This window comes from Eucyclogobius newberryi, unplaced genomic scaffold, assembly GCF_026437365.1.
Source record: "Eucyclogobius newberryi isolate DKJ021-1_F unplaced genomic scaffold, fEucNew1.0.hap1 SCAF_11, whole genome shotgun sequence".
NCBI classification, from domain to species: Eukaryota; Metazoa; Chordata; class Actinopteri; order Gobiiformes; family Gobiidae; genus Eucyclogobius; species Eucyclogobius newberryi.
Genome location: NW_027315735.1, coordinates 38,632,064 through 38,652,684, shown reverse-complemented (window position 1 = coordinate 38,652,684; position 20,621 = coordinate 38,632,064). Strand labels below are relative to the sequence as shown.

Sequence of the window (20,621 nt, the reverse complement as noted above, 5' to 3'; positions counted from 1 at the left end):
CCTTGTGCTTGAACATGGTGTTTGTTCTGGACAGTCCGTGGCTCACACAGAAGTCCAATAACTGACCGCTCGGGTTCAGATCGGGGCTCCGCCCCTCTCCAGGAGTCACTGTCATTGTCCACGTGGGTGTTGAAGTCCCCCAGTAGAACAATGGAGTCCCCGGTCAGTGCACTGTCCAGTTCTCCTCCCAAGGACTCCAAGAAGGCCGGGTCCTCTGCACTGCTGTTCGGCCCGTAGGCCGCCACAACAGTGAGAGACATGTCCCCCACCCGAAGGCGGAGGGACACGACCCTCTCGTCCACCGGGGTGAACTCCAACACGTGCCGACTGAGCTGAGGGGCTATAAGCCCACACCAGCCCCGCCCACACCAGCCCCGCCCACACCAGCCCCGCCCACACCAGCCCCGCCCACACCAGCCCCGCCTCTCCCCGCGGGCAGCACCAGAGAAGTGGAGCGTCCAGTCCCTCTGGAGGAGATGGTTCCAGAGCACAAACTGTGCTGGAGCTGAGGCCGACTATATCTAGTCGATATCGCTCCACCTCCTGCACAAGCTCAGGCTCCTCCCCCCAGCGAGGGGACATTTCATGTCCCCAGAGCTAGTCTCTGTGTCTGGAGATCTGGTCGCCGAGGCCCCTGCCCTCGACTGCTGCCCAGATCTCTCTACCCCGCCTCTTATGGATCCTCCTGCGGGTGGTGGGCCCATGGGAGGGCGGCCCCACGTCGCTCGTTCGGGCTGTGCCCGGCCGGGCCCCGTGGGGTAAGACCCGGCCACCAGGCGCTCGCCATCGAGCACCCATCCCAGGCCTGGCTCCAGGATGGGACCCCGGTGACGCCGATCCGGGCGACGTGAACTGCCTTGTTATTGTTGTCATCATAAAGGGCGATCGATTGGGAAAAAAGAGACATTCAGAACATGTGCTGAAAAACAAAGTTTATTTATGGTAGAAGAGTGCACACGATGGTAGAAGAGTGCACACGATGGTAGAATAGTACACACGATGGTAGAATAGTACACACGATGGTAGAATAGTACACACGATGGTAGAATAGTACACACGATGGTAGAATAGTACACACGATGGTAGAATAGTACACACGATGGTAGAATAGTACACAAGTATTAAACTAAATCATGTCAGAAGAAGCAGCACAAAAAGCACAGACGGCCTTGGTTTGGTGAGCTCAGTCAGTACAGCATTAGACTCTGGACCACAGGGTTGTGAGTTCCAGTCCCATCTGGAGCAAAGCTTTTTCATGTTTTAAATCAGAACAAAGATGTACAATTTCTTGAAAAAGTAAATGTAATAAATGTTCCCGCCTCTGCGTTTGTGGGGGAGGAGCCAGTTTGTTGTGAGGGCGGAGCTCTCTCAGAAGACAAAAAGGCCCTGGTCCGTCTTTGCCTTTGGATGTTACTCTCTGTACAGGAAATACAGTATTTATATTGGCCTGAAAGAACCCCCCTTCTTCTCTCTGGGCCCCGGATGTGAAGAATGTCTGGCTCCGCCTCTGCTCAGCGCTGCACGCGCAGCCTCCTCCGAGCGTCTTTGTGCTTCTTCTTACAGTCCTGAACAAGAAAACACTTTTAGTCCTGGTTTAGACCTGGTTTAGACCTGGTTTAGTCCTGGTTTAGTCCTGGTTTAGTCCTGGTTTAGTCCTGGTTTAGTTCCTGTCTTAGTCCTGTCTTAGTCTTGGTTTAGTCCTGGTTTAGTCCTGTCTTAGTCCTGGTTTAGTCCTGGTTTAGTCCTGGTTTAGTCCTGGTTTAGTCCTGGTTTAGACCTGGTTTAGTCCTGGTTTAGTCCTGGTTTAGACCTGGTTTAGACCTGGTTTAGTCCTGGTTTAGTCCTGGTTTAGTCCTGGTTTAGTCCTGGTTTAGTTCCTGTCTTAGTCCTGTCTTAGTCTTGGTTTAGTCCTGGTTTAGTCCTGTCTTAGTCCTGGTTTAGTCCTGGTTTAGTCCTGGTTTAGTCCTGGTTTAGTCCTGGTTTAGACCTGGTTTAGTCCTGGTTTAGTCCTGGTTTAGTTCCTGTCTTAGTCCTGTCTTAGTCCTGTCTTAGTCCTGGTTTAGTCTTGGTTTAGTCTTGGTTTAGTCTTGGTTTAGTCTTGGTTTAGTCCTGGTTTAGTCTTGGTTTAGTCTTGGTTTAGTCCTGGTTTAGTCCTGGTTTAGTCCTGGTTTAGTTCCTGTCTTAGTCCTGGTTTAGTCCTGGTTTAGTCCTGGTTTAGTCCTGGTTTAGTTCCTGTCTTAGTCCTGTCTTAGTCCTGGTTTAGTCCTGGTTTAGTCTTGGTTTAGTCTTGGTTTAGTCTTGGTTTAGTCTTGGTTTAGTCCTGGTTTAGTCCTGGTTTAGTCCTGGTTTAGTCCTGGTTTAGTCCTGGTTTAGTTCCTGGTTTAGTTCCTGGTTTAGTTCCTGGTTTAGTCCTGTCTTAGTCCTGTCTTAGTCCTGTCTTAGTCCTGGTTTAGTCCTGGTTTAGTCCTGGTTTAGTCCTGGTTTAGTCCTGGTTTAGTTCCTGGTTTAGTCCTGGTTTAGACCTGGTTTAGACCTGGTTTAGTCTTGGTTTAGTCTTGGTTTAGTCTTGGTTTAGTCTTGGTTTAGTCCTGGTTTAGTCCTGGTTTAGTCCTGGTTTAGTCCTGGTTTAGTCCTGGTTTAGTTCCTGGTTTAGTTCCTGGTTTAGTTCCTGGTTTAGTCCTGTCTTAGTCCTGTCTTAGTCCTGTCTTAGTCCTGGTTTAGTCCTGGTTTAGTCCTGGTTTAGTCCTGGTTTAGTTCCTGGTTTAGTCCTGGTTTAGACCTGGTTTAGACCTGGTTTAGACCTGGTTTAGTCCTGGTTTAGTCCTGGTTTAGTCCTGGTTTAGTCCTGGTTTAGTTCCTGTCTTAGTCTTGGTTTAGTCTTGGTTTAGTCTTGGTTTAGTCCTGGTTTAGTCCTGGTTTAGTCCTGGTTTAGTCCTGGTTTAGTCCTGGTTTAGGTCCTGGTTTAGTCCTGGTTTAGTCCTGGTTTAGTCCTGGTTTAGACCTGGTTTAGACCTGGTTTAGACCTGGTTTAGACCTGGTTTAGACCTGGTTTAGTCCTGGTTTAGACCTGGTTTAGTCTTGGTTTAGTCTTGGTTTAGTCCTGGTTTAGTCCTGGTTTAGTTCCTGTCTTAGTCCTGTCTTAGTCCTGGTTTAGACCTGGTTTAGTCCTGGTTTAGACCTGGTTTAGTCTTGGTTTAGTCTTGGTTTAGTCCTGGTTTAGTCCTGGTTTAGTTCCTGGTTTAGTCCTGTCTTAGTCCTGTCTTAGTCCTGGTTTAGTCCTGGTTTAGTCCTGGTTTAGTCCTGGTTTAGTCCTGGTTTAGTTCCTGGTTTAGTTCCTGGTTTAGTTCCTGGTTTAGTTCCTGTCTTAGTCCTGTCTTAGTCCTGGTTTAGTCCTGGTTTAGTCCTGGTTTAGTCCTGGTTTAGTCCTGGTTTAGTTCCTGGTTTAGTTCCTGGTTTAGTTCCTGGTTTAGTCCTGTCTTAGTCCTGGTTTAGTCCTGTCTTAGTCCTGTCTTAGTCCTGGTTTAGTCCTGGTTTAGTCCTGGTTTAGTCCTGGTTTAGTCCTGGTTTAGTCCTGGTTTAGTTCCTGGTTTAGTTCCTGGTTTAGTTCCTGGTTTAGTCCTGGTTTAGTCCTGGTTTAGTCCTGGTTTAGTCCTGGTTTAGTTCCTGGTTTAGTTCCTGGTTTAGTTCCTGGTTTAGTCCTGTCTTAGTCCTGGTTTAGTCCTGGTTTAGTCCTGGTTTAGTCCTGGTTTAGTCCTGGTTTAGTCCTGGTTTAGTCCTGGTTTAGTTCCTGGTTTAGTTCCTGGTTTAGTTCCTGGTTTAGTCCTGGTTTAGTCCTGGTTTAGTCCTGGTTTAGTCCTGGTTTAGTCCTGGTTTAGTCCTGGTTTAGTCCTGGTTTAGACCTGGTTTAGACCTGGTTTAGTCCTGGTTTAGTCCTGGTTTAGTCCTGGTTTAGTCCTGGTTTAGACCTGGTTTAGTCCTGGTTTAGTCCTGGTTTAGTACCTGTCTCAGTTCAGTCCTGGTCTGGTCCCAGGTTTCTCTCTGTTCTTCCAGTGAACTTCTGCAGAACCAACGAGCTCCGTCTGAAACACACGACTGAAGATGATGCACCTGTTCTAATGTCCCATGATGCACCTGTTCTAATGTCCCATGATGCACCTGTTCTAATGTCCCATGATGCACCTGTTCTAATGTCCCATGATGCACCTGTTCTAATGTCCCATGATGCACCTGTTCTAATGTCCCATGATGCACCTGTTCTAATGTCCCATGATGCACCTGTTCTAATGTCCCATGATGCACCTGTTCTAATGTCCCATGATGCACCTGTTCTAATGTCCCATGATGCTCTGATGTCCCATGATGCACCTGTTCTAATGTCCCATGATGCACCTGTTCTAATGTCCCATGATGCACCTGTTCTAATGTCCCATGATGCTCTGATGTCCCATGATGCACCTGTTCTAATGTCCCATGATGCACCTGTTCTAATGTCCCATGATGCTCTGATGTCCCATGATGCACCTGTTCTAATGTCCCATGATGCTCTGATGTCCCATGATGCACCTGTTCTAATGTCCCATGATGCTCTGATGTCCCATGATGCACCTGTTCTAATGTCCCATGATGCACCTGTTCTAATGTCCCATGATGCACCTGTTCTAATGTCCCATGATGCTCTGATGTCCCATGATGCACCTGTTCTAATGTCCCATGATGCTCTGATGTCCCATGATGCACCTGTTCTAATGTCCCATGATGCACCTGTTCTAATGTCCCATGATGCACCTGTTCTAATGTCCCATGATGCACCTGTTCTAATGTCCCATGATGCACCTGTTCTAATGTCCCATGATGCTCTGATGTCCCATGATGCACCTGTTCTAATGTCCCATGATGCTCTGATGTCCCATGATGCACCTGTTCTAATGTCCCATGATGCTCTGATGTCCCATGATGCACCTGTTCTAATGTCCCATGATGCTCTGATGTCCCATGATGCACCTGTTCTAATGTCCCATGATGCTCTGATGTCCCATGATGCACCTGTTCTAATGTCCCATGATGCACCTGTTCTAATGTCCCATGATGCACCTGTTCTAATGTCCCATGATGCACCTGTTCTAATGTCCCATGATGCTCTGATGTCCCATGATGCACCTGTTCTGACCTGTGAGCCGCGGGTCGTTGGTGCAGAAGAAGAACAGATCTGAACGTTTCTCTCTGAAATCACAACTTTAGTTTTAGTCAAACATCGACACAAACTCAAGTCATTTACACTTTTCATGACGAGTTCTTACAGAGCGGCTCCTCCCTCCTGCTCCTCCTGCTCCTCCTGCTCCTCCTGCTCCTCCTGCTCCTCCTGCTCCTCCTGCTCCTCCTGCTCCTCCTGCTCCTCCTGCTCCTCCTGCTCCTCCTGCTCCTTTTCTTCTCCTTCTTCGTCGCTGCTGTCGATCAGTCTCAGGTTCTGTTGCCACGACAACTTTGGCCCCAACATACTCTGCACTTTATAGTCTGTAACACACAAGAACACAGAAGAGTAAACCAGGACTAAACCAGGACTAAACCAGGACTAAACCAGGACTAAACCAGGACTAAACCAGGTCTAAACCAGGACTAAACCAGGTCTAAACCAGGACTAAACCAGGACTAAACCAGGTCTAAACCAGGACTAAACCAGGTCTAAACCAGGACTAAACCAAGACTAACCCGGGTCTAAACCAGGACTAAACCAGGACTAAACCAGGACTAAACCAGGACTAAACCAGGACTAAACCAGGTCTAAACCAGGACTAAACCAAGACTAACCCGGGTCTAAACCAGGACTAAACCAGGACTAAACCAGGACTAAACCAGGACTAAACCAGGTCTAAACCAGGACTAACCCGGGTCTAAACCAGGACTAAACCAGGACTAAACCGGGTCCAAACCGGGTCTAAACCAGGACTAAACCGGGTCTAAACCAGGACTAAACCGGGACTAACCCGGGTCCAAACCAGGACTAAACCGGGTCCAAACCAGGACTAAACCGGGTCCAAACCAGGACTAAACCGGGTCTAAACCAGGACTTAACCAGGTCTAAACCGGGACTAAACCGGGTCTAAACCGGGTCTAAACCAGGACTAAACCGGGTCCAAACCGGGACTAAACCGGGCCTAAACCGGGCCTAAACCGGGTCCAAACCGGGCCTAAACCAGGACTAAACCGAGCCTAAACCAGGACTAAACCAGGTCTAAACCAGGACTAACCCGGGTCTAAACCAGGACTAAACCGGGTCCAAACCAGGACTAAACCGGGTCCAAACCAGGACTAAACCAGGTCTAAACCAGGACTAAACCAGGTCTAAACCGGGTCTAAACCAGGACTAAACCGGGTCTAAACCGGGTCTAAACCAGGACTAAACCGGGTCCAAACCAGGACTAAACCAGGACTAAACCTGGACTAAACCAGGACTAAACCTGGACTAAACCGGGCCTAAACCGGGCCTAAACCAGGACTAACCCGGGTCTAAACCAGGACTAACCCGGGTCTAAACCAGGACTAAACCGGGTCCAAACCGGGCCTAAACCGGGTCTAAACCGGGCCTAAACCAGGACTAAACCAGGTCTAAACCAGGACTAAATCGGGTCTAAACCAGGTCTAAACCAGGACTAAACCAGGTCTAAACCAGGACTAAACCGGGTCTAAACCGGGTCTAAACCAGGACTAAACCGGGTCCAAACCAGGACTAAACCAGGACTAAACCTGGACTAAACCGGGTCTAAACCAGGACTAAACCAGGACTAAACCAGGACTAAACCGGGTCTAAACCAGGACTAAACCGGGACTAAACCGGGTCCAAACCAGGACTAAACCGGGTCCAAACCAGGACTAAACCGGGTCCAAACCAGGACTAAACCGGGTCTAAACCAGGACTAAACCAGGTCTAAACCAGGACTAAACCGGGTCCAAACCAGGACTAAACCGGGTCTAAACCGGGTCTAAACCGGGTCTAAACCAGGACTAAACCGGGTCTAAACCGGGTCTAAACCAGGACTAAACCGGGTCCAAACCAGGACTAAACCAGGACTAAACCTGGACTAAACCAGGACTAAACCTGGACTAAACCGGGCCTAAACCAGGACTAAACCGGGTCTAAACCAGGACTAAACCGGGTCTAAACCGGGTCTAAACCAGGACTAAACCGGGTCCAAACCAGGACTAAACCAGGACTAAACCTGGACTAAACCAGGACTAAACCTGGACTAAACCGGGTCTAAACCGGGCCTAAACCGGGCCTAAACCAGGACTAAACCGGGTCTAAACCGGGACTAAACCGGGTCCAAACCAGGACTAAACCAGGTCTAAACCAGGACTAAACCGGGTCTAAACCAGGACTAAACCGGGTCCAAACCAGGACTAAACCAGGACTAAACCGGGTCTAAACCAGGACTAAACCGGGTCTAAACCAGGACTAAACCGGGACTAACCCGGGTCCAAACCAGGACTAAACCGGGTCCAAACCAGGACTAAACCGGGTCCAAACCAGGACTAAACCAGGACTAAACCGGGACTAAACCGGGTCTAAACCGGGTCTAAACCAGGACTAAACCGGGTCTAAACCGGGAATAAACCGGGACTAAACCGGGACTAAACCGGGACTAAACCGGGACTAAACCTGGACTAAACCTGGACTAAACCGGGTCCAAACCAGGACTAAACCGGGTCCAAACCAGGACTAAACCGGGTCCAAACCAGGACTAAACCAGGTCTAAACCAGGACTAAACCAGGTCTAAACCGGGTCTAAACCAGGACTAAACCGGGTCTAAACCGGGTCTAAACCAGGACTAAACCGGGTCCAAACCAGGACTAAACCAGGACTAAACCTGGACTAAACCAGGACTAAACCTGGACTAAACCGGGTCTAAACCGGGCCTAAACCGGGCCTAAACCAGGACTAAACCGGGTCCAAACCGAGACTAAACCGGGTCCAAACCAGGACTAAACCAGGTCTAAACCAGGACTAAACCGGGTCTAAACCGGGCCTAGACCAGGACTAAACCGGGTCCAAACCGGGTCCAAACCAGGACTAAACCAGGACTAAACCGGGTCAACACCGGGTCTAAACCAGGACTAAACCAGGACTAAACCAGGACTAAACAAGGTCTAAACCGGGTCTAAACCAGGACTAAACCGGGACTAAACCGGGCCTAAACCAGGACTAAACCAGGACTAAACCAGGTCTAAACCAGGTCTAAACCGGGTCTAAACCAGGACTAAACCGGGACTAAACCAGGACTAAACCGGGCCTAAACCGGGTCTAAACCGGGCCTAAACCGGGCCTAAACCAGGACTAAACCGGGTCTAAACCAGGACTAACCCGGGTCTAAACCAGGACTAAATCGGGTCTAAACCAGGTCTAAACCAGGTCTAAACCGGGACTAAACCAGGACTAAACCGGGTCTAAACCAGGACTAAACCAGGACTAAACCAGGTCTAAACCAGGTCCAAACCGGGTCCAAACCAGGACTAAACCAGGTCTAAACCAGGACTAAACCGGGTCTAAACCGGGTCTAAACCAGGACTAAACCGGGACTAAACCAGGACTAACCCGGGTCTAAACCGGGACTAAACCGGGTCCAAACCAGGTCTAAACCGGGTCCAAACCGGGCCTAAACCGGGCCTAAACCAGGACTAAACCGGGTCTAAACCAGGACTAACCCGGGTCTAAACCAGGACTAAATCGGGTCTAAACCAGGTCTAAACCAGGACTAAACCAGGTCTAAACCAGGACTAAACCGGGTCTAAACCGGGTCTAAACCAGGACTAAACCGGGTCCAAACCAGGACTAAACCTGGACTAAACCGGGTCTAAACCAGGACTAAACCAGGACTAAACCGGGTCTAAACCAGGACTAAACCAGGACTAAACCGGGACTAAACCGGGACTAAACCGGGACTAAACCTGGACTAAACCGGGTCCAAACCAGGACTAAACCGGGTCCAAACCAGGACTAAACCAGGTCTAAACCAGGACTAAACCAGGTCTAAACCGGGTCTAAACCAGGACTAAACCGGGTCTAAACCGGGTCTAAACCAGGACTAAACCAGGACTAAACCAGGTCTAAACCAGGACTAAACCGGGTCTAAACCGGGTCTAAACCAGGTCTAAACCGGGTCTAAACCAGGACTAAACCGGGACTAAACCGGGACTAAACCGGGCCTAAACCAGGACTAAACCAAGACTAAACCGGGCCTAAACCAGGACTAAACCGGGTCTAAACCAGGACTAACCCGGGTCTAAACCAGGACTAAATCGGGTCTAAACCAGGTCTAAACCAGGACTAAACCAGGTCTAAACCAGGACTAAACCGGGTCTAAACCGGGTCTAAACCAGGACTAAACCGGGTCCAAACCAGGACTAAACCTGGACTAAACCGGGTCTAAACCAGGACTAAACCAGGACTAAACCGGGTCTAAACCAGGACTAAACCAGGACTAAACCGGGACTAAACCGGGACTAAACCTGGACTAAACCGGGTCCAAACCAGGACTAAACCGGGTCCAAACCAGGACTAAACCGGGTCCAAACCAGGACTAAACCAGGTCTAAACCAGGACTAAACCAGGTCTAAACCGGGTCTAAACCAGGACTAAACCGGGTCTAAACCGGGTCTAAACCAGGACTAAACCGGGTCCAAACCAGGACTAAACCAGGACTAAACCTGGACTAAACCAGGACTAAACCTGGACTAAACCGGGTCTAAACCGGGCCTAAACCGGGCCTAAACCAGGACTAAACCAGGACTAAACCGGGTCTAAACCGGGACTAAACCGGGTCCAAACCAGGACTAAACCAGGTCTAAACCAGGACTAAACCGGGTCTAAACCAGGACTAAACCGGGACTAACCCGGGTCCAAACCAGGACTAAACCGGGTCCAAACCAGGACTAAACCGGGTCTAAACCAGGACTAAACCAGGTCTAAACCAGGACTAAACCAGGTCTAAACCGGGACTAAACCGGGTCTAAACCGGGTCTAAACCGGGTCTAAACCAGGACTAAACCGGGTCCAAACCGGGCCTAAACCAGGACTAAACCAGGACTAACCCGGGTCTAAACCAGGACTAAATCGGGTCTAAACCAGGACTAAATCGGGTCTAAACCAGGTCTAAACCAGGACTAAACCAGGTCTAAACCAGGACTAAACCGGGTCTAAACCGGGTCCAAACCAGGACTAAACCTGGACTAAACCAGGACTAAACCAGGACTAAACCGGGTCTAAACCGGGTCTAAACCAGGACTAAACCAGGTCCAAACCAGGACTAAACCAGGACTAAACCAGGTCTAAACCAGGTCCAAACCGGGTCCAAACCAGGACTAAACCGGGTCCAAACCAGGACTAAACCAGGTCTAAACCAGGACTAAACCGGGCCTAAACCAGGACTAAACCAGGTCTAAACCGGGTCTAAACCAGGACTAAACCAGGACTAAACCGGGCCTAAACCGGGACTAAACCAGGACTAAACCGGGTCTAAACCGGGTCTAAACCGGGACTAAACCGGGCCTAAACCGGGCCTAAACCGGGTCTAAACCGGGTCTAAACCGGGCCTAAACCAGGACTAAACCGGGCCTAAACCAGGACTAAACCAGGTCTAAACCAGGACTAACCCGGGTCTAAACCAGGACTAAATCGTGTCTAAACCAGGTCTAAACCAGGACTAAACCAGGTCTAAACCAGGTCTAAACCAGGACTAAACCGGGTCCAAACCAGGACTAAACCAGGACTAAACCTGGACTAAACCGGGTCTAAACCAGGACTAAACCGGGTCTAAACCAGGACTAAACCGGGTCTAAACCAGGACTAAACCAGGACTAAACCGGGACTAAACCGGGACTAAACCGGGACTAAACCGGGTCCAAACCAGGACTAAACCAGGACTAAACCAGGTCTAAACCAGGTCCAAACCAGGACTAAACCAGGACTAAACCAGGTCTAAACCAGGACTAAACCAGGACTAAACCGGGTCTAAACCGGGCCTAAACCGGGCCTAAACCAGGACTAAACCGGGACTAACCCGGGTCTAAACCGGGTCCAAACCAGGACTAAACTGGGTCCAAACCAGGACTAAACCAGGTCTAAACCGGGACTAAACCAGGACTAAACCGGGTCTAAACCAGGACTAAACCAGGTCTAAACCAGGTCCAAACCAGGACTAAACCGGGTCCAAACCAGGACTAAACCAGGTCTAAACCAGGACTAAACCAGGACTAAACCGGGTCTAAACCGGGTCTAAACCAGGACTAAACCGGGTCTAAACCAGGACTAAACCAGGTCTAAACCAGGTCTAAACCAGGACTAAACCAGGACTAAACCAGGACTCACCAGTCTGCTGTGGTTGTGGATCTGGTTCGTCTCCAAAGAATGAGAACTTGAATCCTCCACTTTCCTCCTTCTGCTCCTCTGCTAACTCCTCGTCTCCTTCCTTATCGTCTCCTTCGTCCTGGTCCCAGTTGTTCTCCTGGTTCTCCTGGTTCTCCGTCTCTTTCCCGAACGCGGCCTTCAGATCGGTCTTCACCTCGAAGTAGATTTCTTTGGAGACTTCTGGAAGTTTCTGAGCTTCTTCTCTCCTCTTCCTCCGAGACTTTTTACTGTCAAACACACACTTTCAAGTCTCCTTCTTCACAGCTCTGACCTGTCCACGGACCTGTCCACAGACGTGTCAGACGTATCCACGGACCTGTCCACGGACCTGTCCACAGACGTGTCAGACGTATCCACGGACCTGTCCACGGACCTGTCCACAGACGTGTCAGACGTATCCACGGACCTGTCCACGGACCTGTCCACAGACGTGTCAGACGTATCCACGGACCTGTCCACGGACCTGTCCACAGACGTGTCAGACGTATCCACGGACCTGTCCACGGACCTGTCCACGGACCTGTCCACAGACGTGTCCACGGACCTGTCCACAGACGTGTCCACGGACCTGTCCAGACGTGTCCACGGACGTGTCCACGGACGTGTCCACGGACCTGTCCACGGACCTGTCCACGGACGTGTCCACGGACCTGTCCAGACGTGTCCACGGACGTGTCCACGGACCTGTCCACGGACCTGTCCACGGACCTGTCCACGGACCTGTCCACGGACCTGTCCACAGACGTGTCAGACGTATCCACGGACCTGTCCACGGACCTGTCCACGGACCTGTCCACGGACCTGTCCACGGACCTGTCCACAGACGTGTCCACGGACCTGTCCACGGACGTGTCCACGGACGTGTCCACGGACGTGTCCACGGACGTGTCCACGGACCTGTCCACGGACGTGTCCACAGACCTGTCCAGACGTGTCCACGGACGTGTCCACGGACGTGTCCACGGACCTGTCCACGGACCTGTCCACAGACGTGTCAGACGTATCCACGGACGTGTCCACGGACGTGTCCACGGACCTGTCCACAGACGTGTCCACGGACCTGTCCACGGACGTGTCCACGGACCTGTCCACGGACCTGTCCACAGACGTGTCCACGGACCTGTCCACAGACGTGTCAGACGTGTCCACGGACGTGTCCACGGACCTGTCCACGGACGTGTCAGACCTGTCCACGGACGTGTCCACGGACCTGTCCACAGACGTGTCCACGGACCTGTCCACAGACGTGTCCACGGACCTGTCCACAGACGTGTCCACGGACCTGTCCACAGACGTGTCCACGGACCTGTCCACAGACGTGTCAGACGTGTCCACGGACCTGTCCACAGACGTGTCAGACGTGTCCACGGACCCGTCCACGGACCTGTCCACGGACGTGTCAGACCTGTCCACGGACGTGTCCACGGACCTGTCCACAGACGTGTCCACGGACCTGTCCACAGACGTGTCCACGGACCTGTCCACAGACGTGTCCACGGACCTGTCCACAGACGTGTCCACGGACCTGTCCACAGACGTGTCCACGGACCTGTCCACAGACGTGTCCACGGACCTGTCCACAGACGTGTCAGACCTGTCCACGGACCTGTCCACGGACGTGTCAGACGTGTCCACGGACCTGTCCACAGACGTGTCAGACGTGTCCACGGACCTGTCCACAGACGTGTCAGACGTGTCCACGGACCTGTCCAGACTCCGATCCAGACTCCGGTCCAGACTCCGATCCAGACTCCGGTCCAGACTCCGGTCCAGACTCTGGTTCCTTCAGTGAAACTTTTAAGTGCCTGATGTCTGATGCTCTCACCTCTCTTTAGTCTCCAGTTTCTTCTCAAACGAGGCGTGTTCCTCTTTGCTCGGGTCATAGTGCAGCGCCGACACATCTCTGAAACACACTGGGTTAACTCTAATATCCAACTCTAACATCCAACTCTAACATCTAACTCTAACATCTAACTCTAACATCTAACTCTTACATCTAACTCTAACATCTAACTCTAACTAACAACTAACTCTTACATCTAACAACACCTAAAACTTAACATGTAACTGGTCCAGGTCCAGTCCCTGGTCCAGGTCCAGTCCAGTCCCTGGTCCAGTCCCTGGTCCAGGTCCAGTCCCTGGTCCAGTCCCTGGTCCAGGTCCAGTCCCTGGTCCAGGTCCAGTCCAGTCCCTGGTCCAGTCCCTGGTCCAGTCCCTGGTCCAGGTCCAGTCCCTGGTCCAGTCCCTGGTCCAGGTCCAGTCCCTGGTCCAGGTCCAGTCCAGTCCCTGGTCCAGTCCCTGGTCCAGGTCCAGTCCCTGGTCCAGGTCCAGTCCAGTCCCTGGTCCAGTCCCTGGTCCAGGTCCAGTCCCTGGTCCAGTCCCTGGTCCAGGTCCAGTCCCTGGTCCAGTCCCTGGTCCAGGTCCAGTCCCTGGTCCAGGTCCAGTCCCTGGTCCAGGTCCAGGTCCAGTCCCTGGTCCAGGTCCAGTCCCTAGTCCTGGTCCAGTCCAGTCCCTGGTCCAGGTCCAGTCCCTGGTCCAGTCCCTGGTCCTGGTCCAGTCCCTGGTCCAGGTCCAGTCCCTGGTCCAGTCCCTGGTCCTGGTCCAGTCCCTGGTCCAGGTCCAGTCCCTGGTCCAGGTCCAGTCCCTGGTCCAGGTCCAGTCCCTGGTCCAGGTCCAGTCCCTGGTCCAGGTCCAGTCCCTGGTCCAGTCCCTGGTCCTGGTCCAGTCCCAGTCCAGTCCCTGGTCCAGTCCAGTCCCTGGTCCAGTCCTTGGTGTCACCTGAAGGTGTGGCTCTTGGCTCCGCCCCCTGCTGGTGGAGGGGTGGGGCCCAGGACACTCTGGAGGATGGACAGATTCTTGTGTTTCTCCTGCTGCAGCGCCTCCTGCTGCCCGCTCACTGCAGTGCGCTCTGCAACAGTGAGTGTGTGTGAGCCGTAACCACGACGACCGTCCAGACAAAGTGATTTACCTGAGTTCTCCTGGACCCCGCCCTCCTTTGCGTCGTCAAGGAAACGAGTGTCCATCTTGAATCGCTCATCCGTCCCAAAGCGAGACTGTAGCGCCATCAGCTGGACATCAGGAGAAGAGAACAATAAAATGTGAGCTAAATATGGAGCTCTGAGAAACTCTAAACTCTAACTCCACAGATCAGGAGGAACCTTCAGGAGCTCATGTTCTCCATCAGCAGGAGGAACCTTCAGGAGCTCATGTTCTCCATCAGCAGGAGGAACCTTCAGGAGCTCATGTTCTCCATCAGCAGGAGGAACCTTCAGGAGCTCATGTTCTCCATCAGCAGGAGGAACCTTCAGGAAATGTGAGCTCTAACCTCTGAGCTCTAACCTTTGACCCTGGGAGTTGACCTGAGGATTGTGTCAGTTTAGAGTCTTCACCTTGTGTCCTGCGGCTCCTTCAAACTCAGGTCTGATCTCAAACTCCTCTTCCTCTTCCTCTTCATCACTGTCGAACAAACGAGGAGCTGAAGAAGTCTGAAAAACATGAACGTGAGAACGTGAACGTGAATGTGAGAACGTGAGAACGTGAATGTGAGAACGTGAACGTGAACGTGAGAACGTGAACGTGAACGTGAGAACGTGAATGTGAGAACGTGAGAACGTGAGAACGTGAGAACGTGAGAACGTGAGAGTGAGAACGTGAGAACGTGAGAACGTGAGAACGTGAGAACGTGAGAGTGAGAACGTGAGAACGTGAGAACGTGAACGTGAACGTGAGAACGTGAGAACGTGAACGTGAACGTGAGAACGTGAGAACGTGAGAACGTGAGAACGTGAGAACGTGAATGTGAGAACGTGAGAACGTGAGAACGTGAGAACGTGAGAACGTGAGAACGTGAACGTGAGAACGTGAGAACGTGAACGTGAACGTGAGAACGTGAGAACGTGAACGTGAGAACGTGAACGTGAACGTGAGAACGTGAGAACGTGAGAACGTGAGAACGTGAACGTGAGAACGTGAGAACGTGAGAACGTGAATGTGAGAACGTGAGAACGTGAACACGTGAGAACGTGAGAACGTGAGAGTGAGAACGTCAGACCAAATAACTTAAGGAAAATAACAATCACAAATGACACAAATACACTCATTTAGTCTGACTACGTCAGACTAAATGAGTCCACCCCACCCACCCATGTTAACTCCACCCACCCATGTTAACCCCACCCACCCATGTTAACCCCACCCACCCATGTTAACCCCACCCACCCATGTTAACCCCACCCACCCATGTTAACCCCACCCACCCATGTTAACCCCACCCACCCATGTTAACCCCACCCACCCATGTTAACTTTCAGACCTCCAGGAGCACAGGCCGAGGTGGTGGTGTGGCAGTGATCTCACACTCAAGCGACTCATGAGCCCTAAAACTAACGACACATGTCACTCATTTAAAGCCTCATGTGTCAATCACATGTCCAAATATGAAAAACCAAAAAGGAGTTTTGTTCATAGTTATCTACCGACCTCCTGGTCCCTACTCAGAGTTTTTAACAGAGTTTTCTGACTTTATATCAAACTTAGTGCTAGCCTGGGATAAAATAGTTATAGTTGGAGACTTTAATATCCACGTGAACATGAGTGATGACTCTCTCAGTAATGCCTTCAGCGCCTTGTTAGACAGCATTGGTTTCACTCAGAATGTAAATAAAGCGACTCACACTCACAAGAACACTCTGGATCTTGTCCTAACGTATGGAACAGAGATTAGTGACCTCATTGTCCTCCCTCAAAACCCTATATTGTCAGATCATTTCCTAATTACCTTTCAGTTTATTCTTAAAGATCATCCAGTCCCACAAAATAAAGTTATAATGAAAAGGACAAAATCTGAAAAATCTATCTCAAAATTCAAAAAAATAATAGTCAATATTCAGTGACATGTCATGTGATCATGTCATGTGATCATGTCATGTGATCACGTCATGTGATCACGTCATGTGATCATGTCATGTGATCACGTCATGTGATCACGTCATGTGATCACGTCATGTGATCATGTCATGTGATCATGTCATGTGATCACGTCATGTGATCATGTCATGTGATCATGTCATGTGATCATGTCATGTGATCCTGCTGAGAACAGCTTTAGTCCCAGTTTAAGTGATCAATGTGTCGACTTGACCATGAATTCTCTGAAGTCTGCTCTTGACGTTGTCGCGCCGTTAAAACAGAAGGTCATTAGGCCAAAGCGCGCCTCCCCCTGGTACAACCAAGAACTGCGTTCACAGAAACAAAAAGTTATAAAGTTAGAGGGATTATTTCGTCGCTCTCGCACAGAAGAATCCCTAAAAGCAGGAAAAGTTGCCTGCTGTCCTATAAGCAGGCTCTGCGTAAGGCCCAAACCAGATATTATTCAAATCTAATAGAAGTCAACAAAAGTAACACTAAATTCCTTTTCAGCACTGTAGCTAGGCTAACCAACTGTCACAGTGCAGTAGAGCCCTCAATCCCAGCTACACTCAGCTCTGATGATTTCCTCCTATTTTTTAATAATAAAATAAAAACAATCAGAGATAAATTAGATGAAATTACCCCGCTATTAGCCCTGAACTAGCCCAAGCTGTAAATCTAACGTCCCATATAAATCCACCTGTAAACCTAGAAAGGTTCACAGCTGTTGATCAAGCAGAGATAACTTCAGCCATTATGTCCTCTAAAAGCTCCACTTGTGTCCTAGACACCATTCCAAGCTCCTCAAAGACATTCTCCCCCTAATTATAGACTCTATTCTTAATATAATAAATACTTCACTCGAAAGTGGCTATGTTCCAGTCCTTCAAACATGACGTCATTAAACCTCTTCTGAAAAAGCCTAATCTAGATCCCGACCTATTGGTAAACTACAGACCTATTTATAATCTTCCCTTCGTCTCTAAAATCCTTGAAAAAGTTGTAGTAAAACAGCTTTGTCGCCACCTGCAGGACAATAACTTATTTGAAGTTTTCCAGTCAGGGTTCAGAGCCCACCACAGCACTGAAACTGCACTAGTTAAAGTCACAAATGATTTGTTATTAGCCGCTGACGATGGACTGGTCTCAATCCTGGTTCTGTTGGACCTCAGCGCAGTGTTTGACACCATCGACCACAACATTCTACTGCAGAGGTTAGAATGTGATGTAGGTGTTGGAGGAACAGCCCTCAGCTGGTTTAAATCCTATCTATCTGATAGGTTCCAATTTGTTAATGTAAACCAGAGCTCCTCACCAAGCTCTAAAGTAATTTACGGTGTGCCACAGGGATCAGTACTCGGTCCAATTCTGTTTACTCTTTATATGCTACCATTAGGCAACATTATCAGAAAGCATGACATTAACTTCCACTGCTATGCAGACGACACTCAGCTGTATTTATCAATGAACCTGATCAGAGCGATCAAGTAGACAGACTTAGTACTTGTGTGAAGGAGATAAAAACCTGGATGACACTAAACTACCTGCTTCTTAACCCTGAAAAAACCGAGGTCATTGTGCTGGAGGTCATTGTGCTTGGTCCTAAGCATCTACGAGACGCTCTATCTGAGCAGATAGTCACACTGGACAATGTCAGTGTAGCCTCTAGTTCTACTGTAAGAAACCTTGGAGTCTTATTTGACCAGGAGCTCTCATTTAAAGCTCATATAAATCAAGCTTGTAAAACAGCCTATTTCCATTTGCGCAACAAGAGCCAAAATCAGAAGAATCCTGCCTAAAAGTGATGCCGAAAAACTTATCCATGCATTTGTAACGACTAGATTAGACTGTAACTCCTGCTCACAGCAGGTCCTAAAAGCTCCATAAAAAGCTTTCAACTGGTTCAAAATGCAGCAGCAAGATTACTAACAGGAACAAAAAGAAGAGAGCACATTACGCCGGTGCTGAAGTCTCTTCACTGGCTCCCCGTCGAGTCCAGAATCAAATTCAAAATTCTACTCTTGACCTACAAAGCCATAAATGACATGGCCCCTCCCACCTCAAAGATGCTATAGAACCATATCATCCAAACAGAGCTCTTCGCTCTCAGAATGCCGGCCTTCTGGTGGTGCCAAGAGTCTCTAAAAGTACTGTAGGAGGCAGAGCGTTTAGCTACCAAGCTCCTGTGTTATGGAATCAGCTCCCGACCCATGTTAAATATGCTGACACAGTCTCTTCATTTAAGTCCAGGCTTAAAACGTTCCTCTTTGAAATGACTTATGGTCAGAGTAGTTAGGAACAGAAACATAAACCCACAGCTTCAGCTACGCTGCCCTAGGAGTAACTATGCTGGGGGAAGTATGACAGCTTGAGCACTATCCTCTTCTTCTGACTACTTATGCTATCAAACAATATTTATTTTTTGATTCCACTTGCAAACTGTTCACCGCCTTCTTTTCTTTCTCTCACTCCTGAGGACCTGTGGACCCAGATGTCCCTCCCCTGGTGAAGTGGTCCCTGCCCTGTGTGGACGGTCCCTCATCTGCCTGAAGAGTGGGTCCAGCTCCAGTCTCCTCGTGTCCGTCTGTCCGTCTGTGAGAGTGGGATCTCTCCTTCACTGGAACTCCTCCAGGTTTCTACGCTTTTTTCCCAAAGAGGTTTTTTTTGTAGTTTTTCCTGGCCGAGAAGGAGAGTCTAAGGACAGAGGACCCTGGGACATCGTCCCTCGCCACCACAGACATTGTCTGACTTCATCACCACCACAGACATTGTCTGACTCCATCGCCACCACAGACATTGTTGATTCATTTCTCCCTGTGGCCCTCAGAGGCAACTGTTGTTGTGATTTTGGGCCTTACAAAAATAAATTGATTTGATTTGATGATTTGAACGTGAGAACGTGAACGTGAGAAAATGAACGTGAGAAAATGAACGTGAGAACGTGAACGTGAGAACGTGAGAACGTGAGAAAATGAACGTGAGAACGTGAACGTGAGAACGTGAACGTGAGAACGTGAACGTGAGAACGTGAATGTGAGAACGTGAACGTGAGAACGTGAGAACGTGAGAACGTGAGAAAATGAACGTGAGAACGTGAACGTGAGAACGTGAACGTGAGAACGTGTGAACGTGAGAACGTGAATGTGAGAACGTGAGAACGTGAGAACGTGAATGTGAGAACGTGAGAACGTGAGAACGTGAATGTGAGAACGTGAACGTGAGAACGTGAACGTGAGAACGTGAATGTGAGAACGTGAACGTGAATGTGAGAACGTGAACGTGAGAACGTGAGAACGTGAGAACGTGAGAACGTGAACGTGAGAACGTGAGAAAATGAACGTGAGAACGTGAACGTGAGAACGTGAACGTGAGAACGTGTGAACGTGAGAACGTGAATGTGAGAACGTGAGAACGTGAGAACGTGAATGTGAGAACGTGAGAACGTGAGAACGTGAATGTGAGAACGTGAACGTGAGAACGTGAACGTGAGAACGTGAATGTGAGAACGTGAACGTGAATGTGAGAACGTGAACGTGAGAACGTGAGAACGTGAGAACGTGAACGTGAGAACGTGAGAAAATGAACGTGAGAACGTGAACGTGAGAACGTGAACGTGAGAACGTGAACGTGAGAACGTGAATGTGAGAACGTGAACGTGAATGTGAGAACGTGAACGTGAGAACGTGAGAACGTGAGAACGTGAGAACGTGAGAACGTGAGAACGTGAGAACGTGAGAAAATGAACGTGAGAACGTGAACGTGAGAACGTGAATGTGAGAACGTGAACGTGAGAACGTGAATGTGAGAACGTGAATGTGAGAACGTGAACGTGAATGTGAGAACGTGAACGTGAGAACGTGAATGTGAGAACGTGAGAACGTGAGAACGTGAACGTGAGAACGTGAATGTGAGAACGTGAACGTGAGAACGTGAACGTGAGAACGTGAACGTGAGTACGTGAATGTGAGAACGTGAACGTGAATGTGAGAACGTGAACGTGAGAACGTGAGAAAATGAACGTGAGAACGTGAATGTGAGAACGTGAATGTGAGAACGTGAACGTGAATGTGAGAACGTGAACGTGAGAACGTGAGAACGTGAGAACGTGAGAACGTGAGAACGTGAGAAAATGAACGTGAGAACGTGAACGTGAGAACGTGAATGTGAGAACGTGAGAACGTGAGAACGTGAAAACGTGAACGTGAGAACGTGAACGTGAGAACGTGAATGTGAGAACGTGAATGTGAGAACGTGAACGTGAATGTGAGAACGTGAACGTGAGAACGTGAGAACGTGAGAACGTGAGAACGTGAG

The 20,621-nt window shown here is 49.7% G+C and overlaps 1 protein-coding gene across 1 annotated transcript in view; it reads right to left on the bottom strand.

Moving 5' to 3' along the window:
* Positions 1 to 1,019: 1,019 nt before the first annotated feature.
* nol8 (nucleolar protein 8) overlaps positions 1,020 to 20,621 on the bottom strand; it is a 61,011-nt gene continuing 41,409 nt past the window's right edge. The window contains exons 10-18 of the mRNA XM_072440091.1: positions 14,789 to 14,884; positions 14,368 to 14,467; positions 14,178 to 14,307; positions 13,225 to 13,302; positions 11,361 to 11,626; positions 5,298 to 5,511; positions 5,168 to 5,220; positions 4,000 to 4,079; positions 1,020 to 1,565 (exon numbers count right to left, since the gene is read on the bottom strand). Of these exons, the coding sequence (XP_072296192.1) occupies positions 1,512 to 1,565; positions 4,000 to 4,079; positions 5,168 to 5,220; positions 5,298 to 5,511; positions 11,361 to 11,626; positions 13,225 to 13,302; positions 14,178 to 14,307; positions 14,368 to 14,467; positions 14,789 to 14,884 (1,071 nt within the window). The 3' untranslated portion in view covers positions 1,020 to 1,511. The remainder of the gene's footprint in view (positions 1,566 to 3,999; positions 4,080 to 5,167; positions 5,221 to 5,297; positions 5,512 to 11,360; positions 11,627 to 13,224; positions 13,303 to 14,177; positions 14,308 to 14,367; positions 14,468 to 14,788; positions 14,885 to 20,621) is intronic.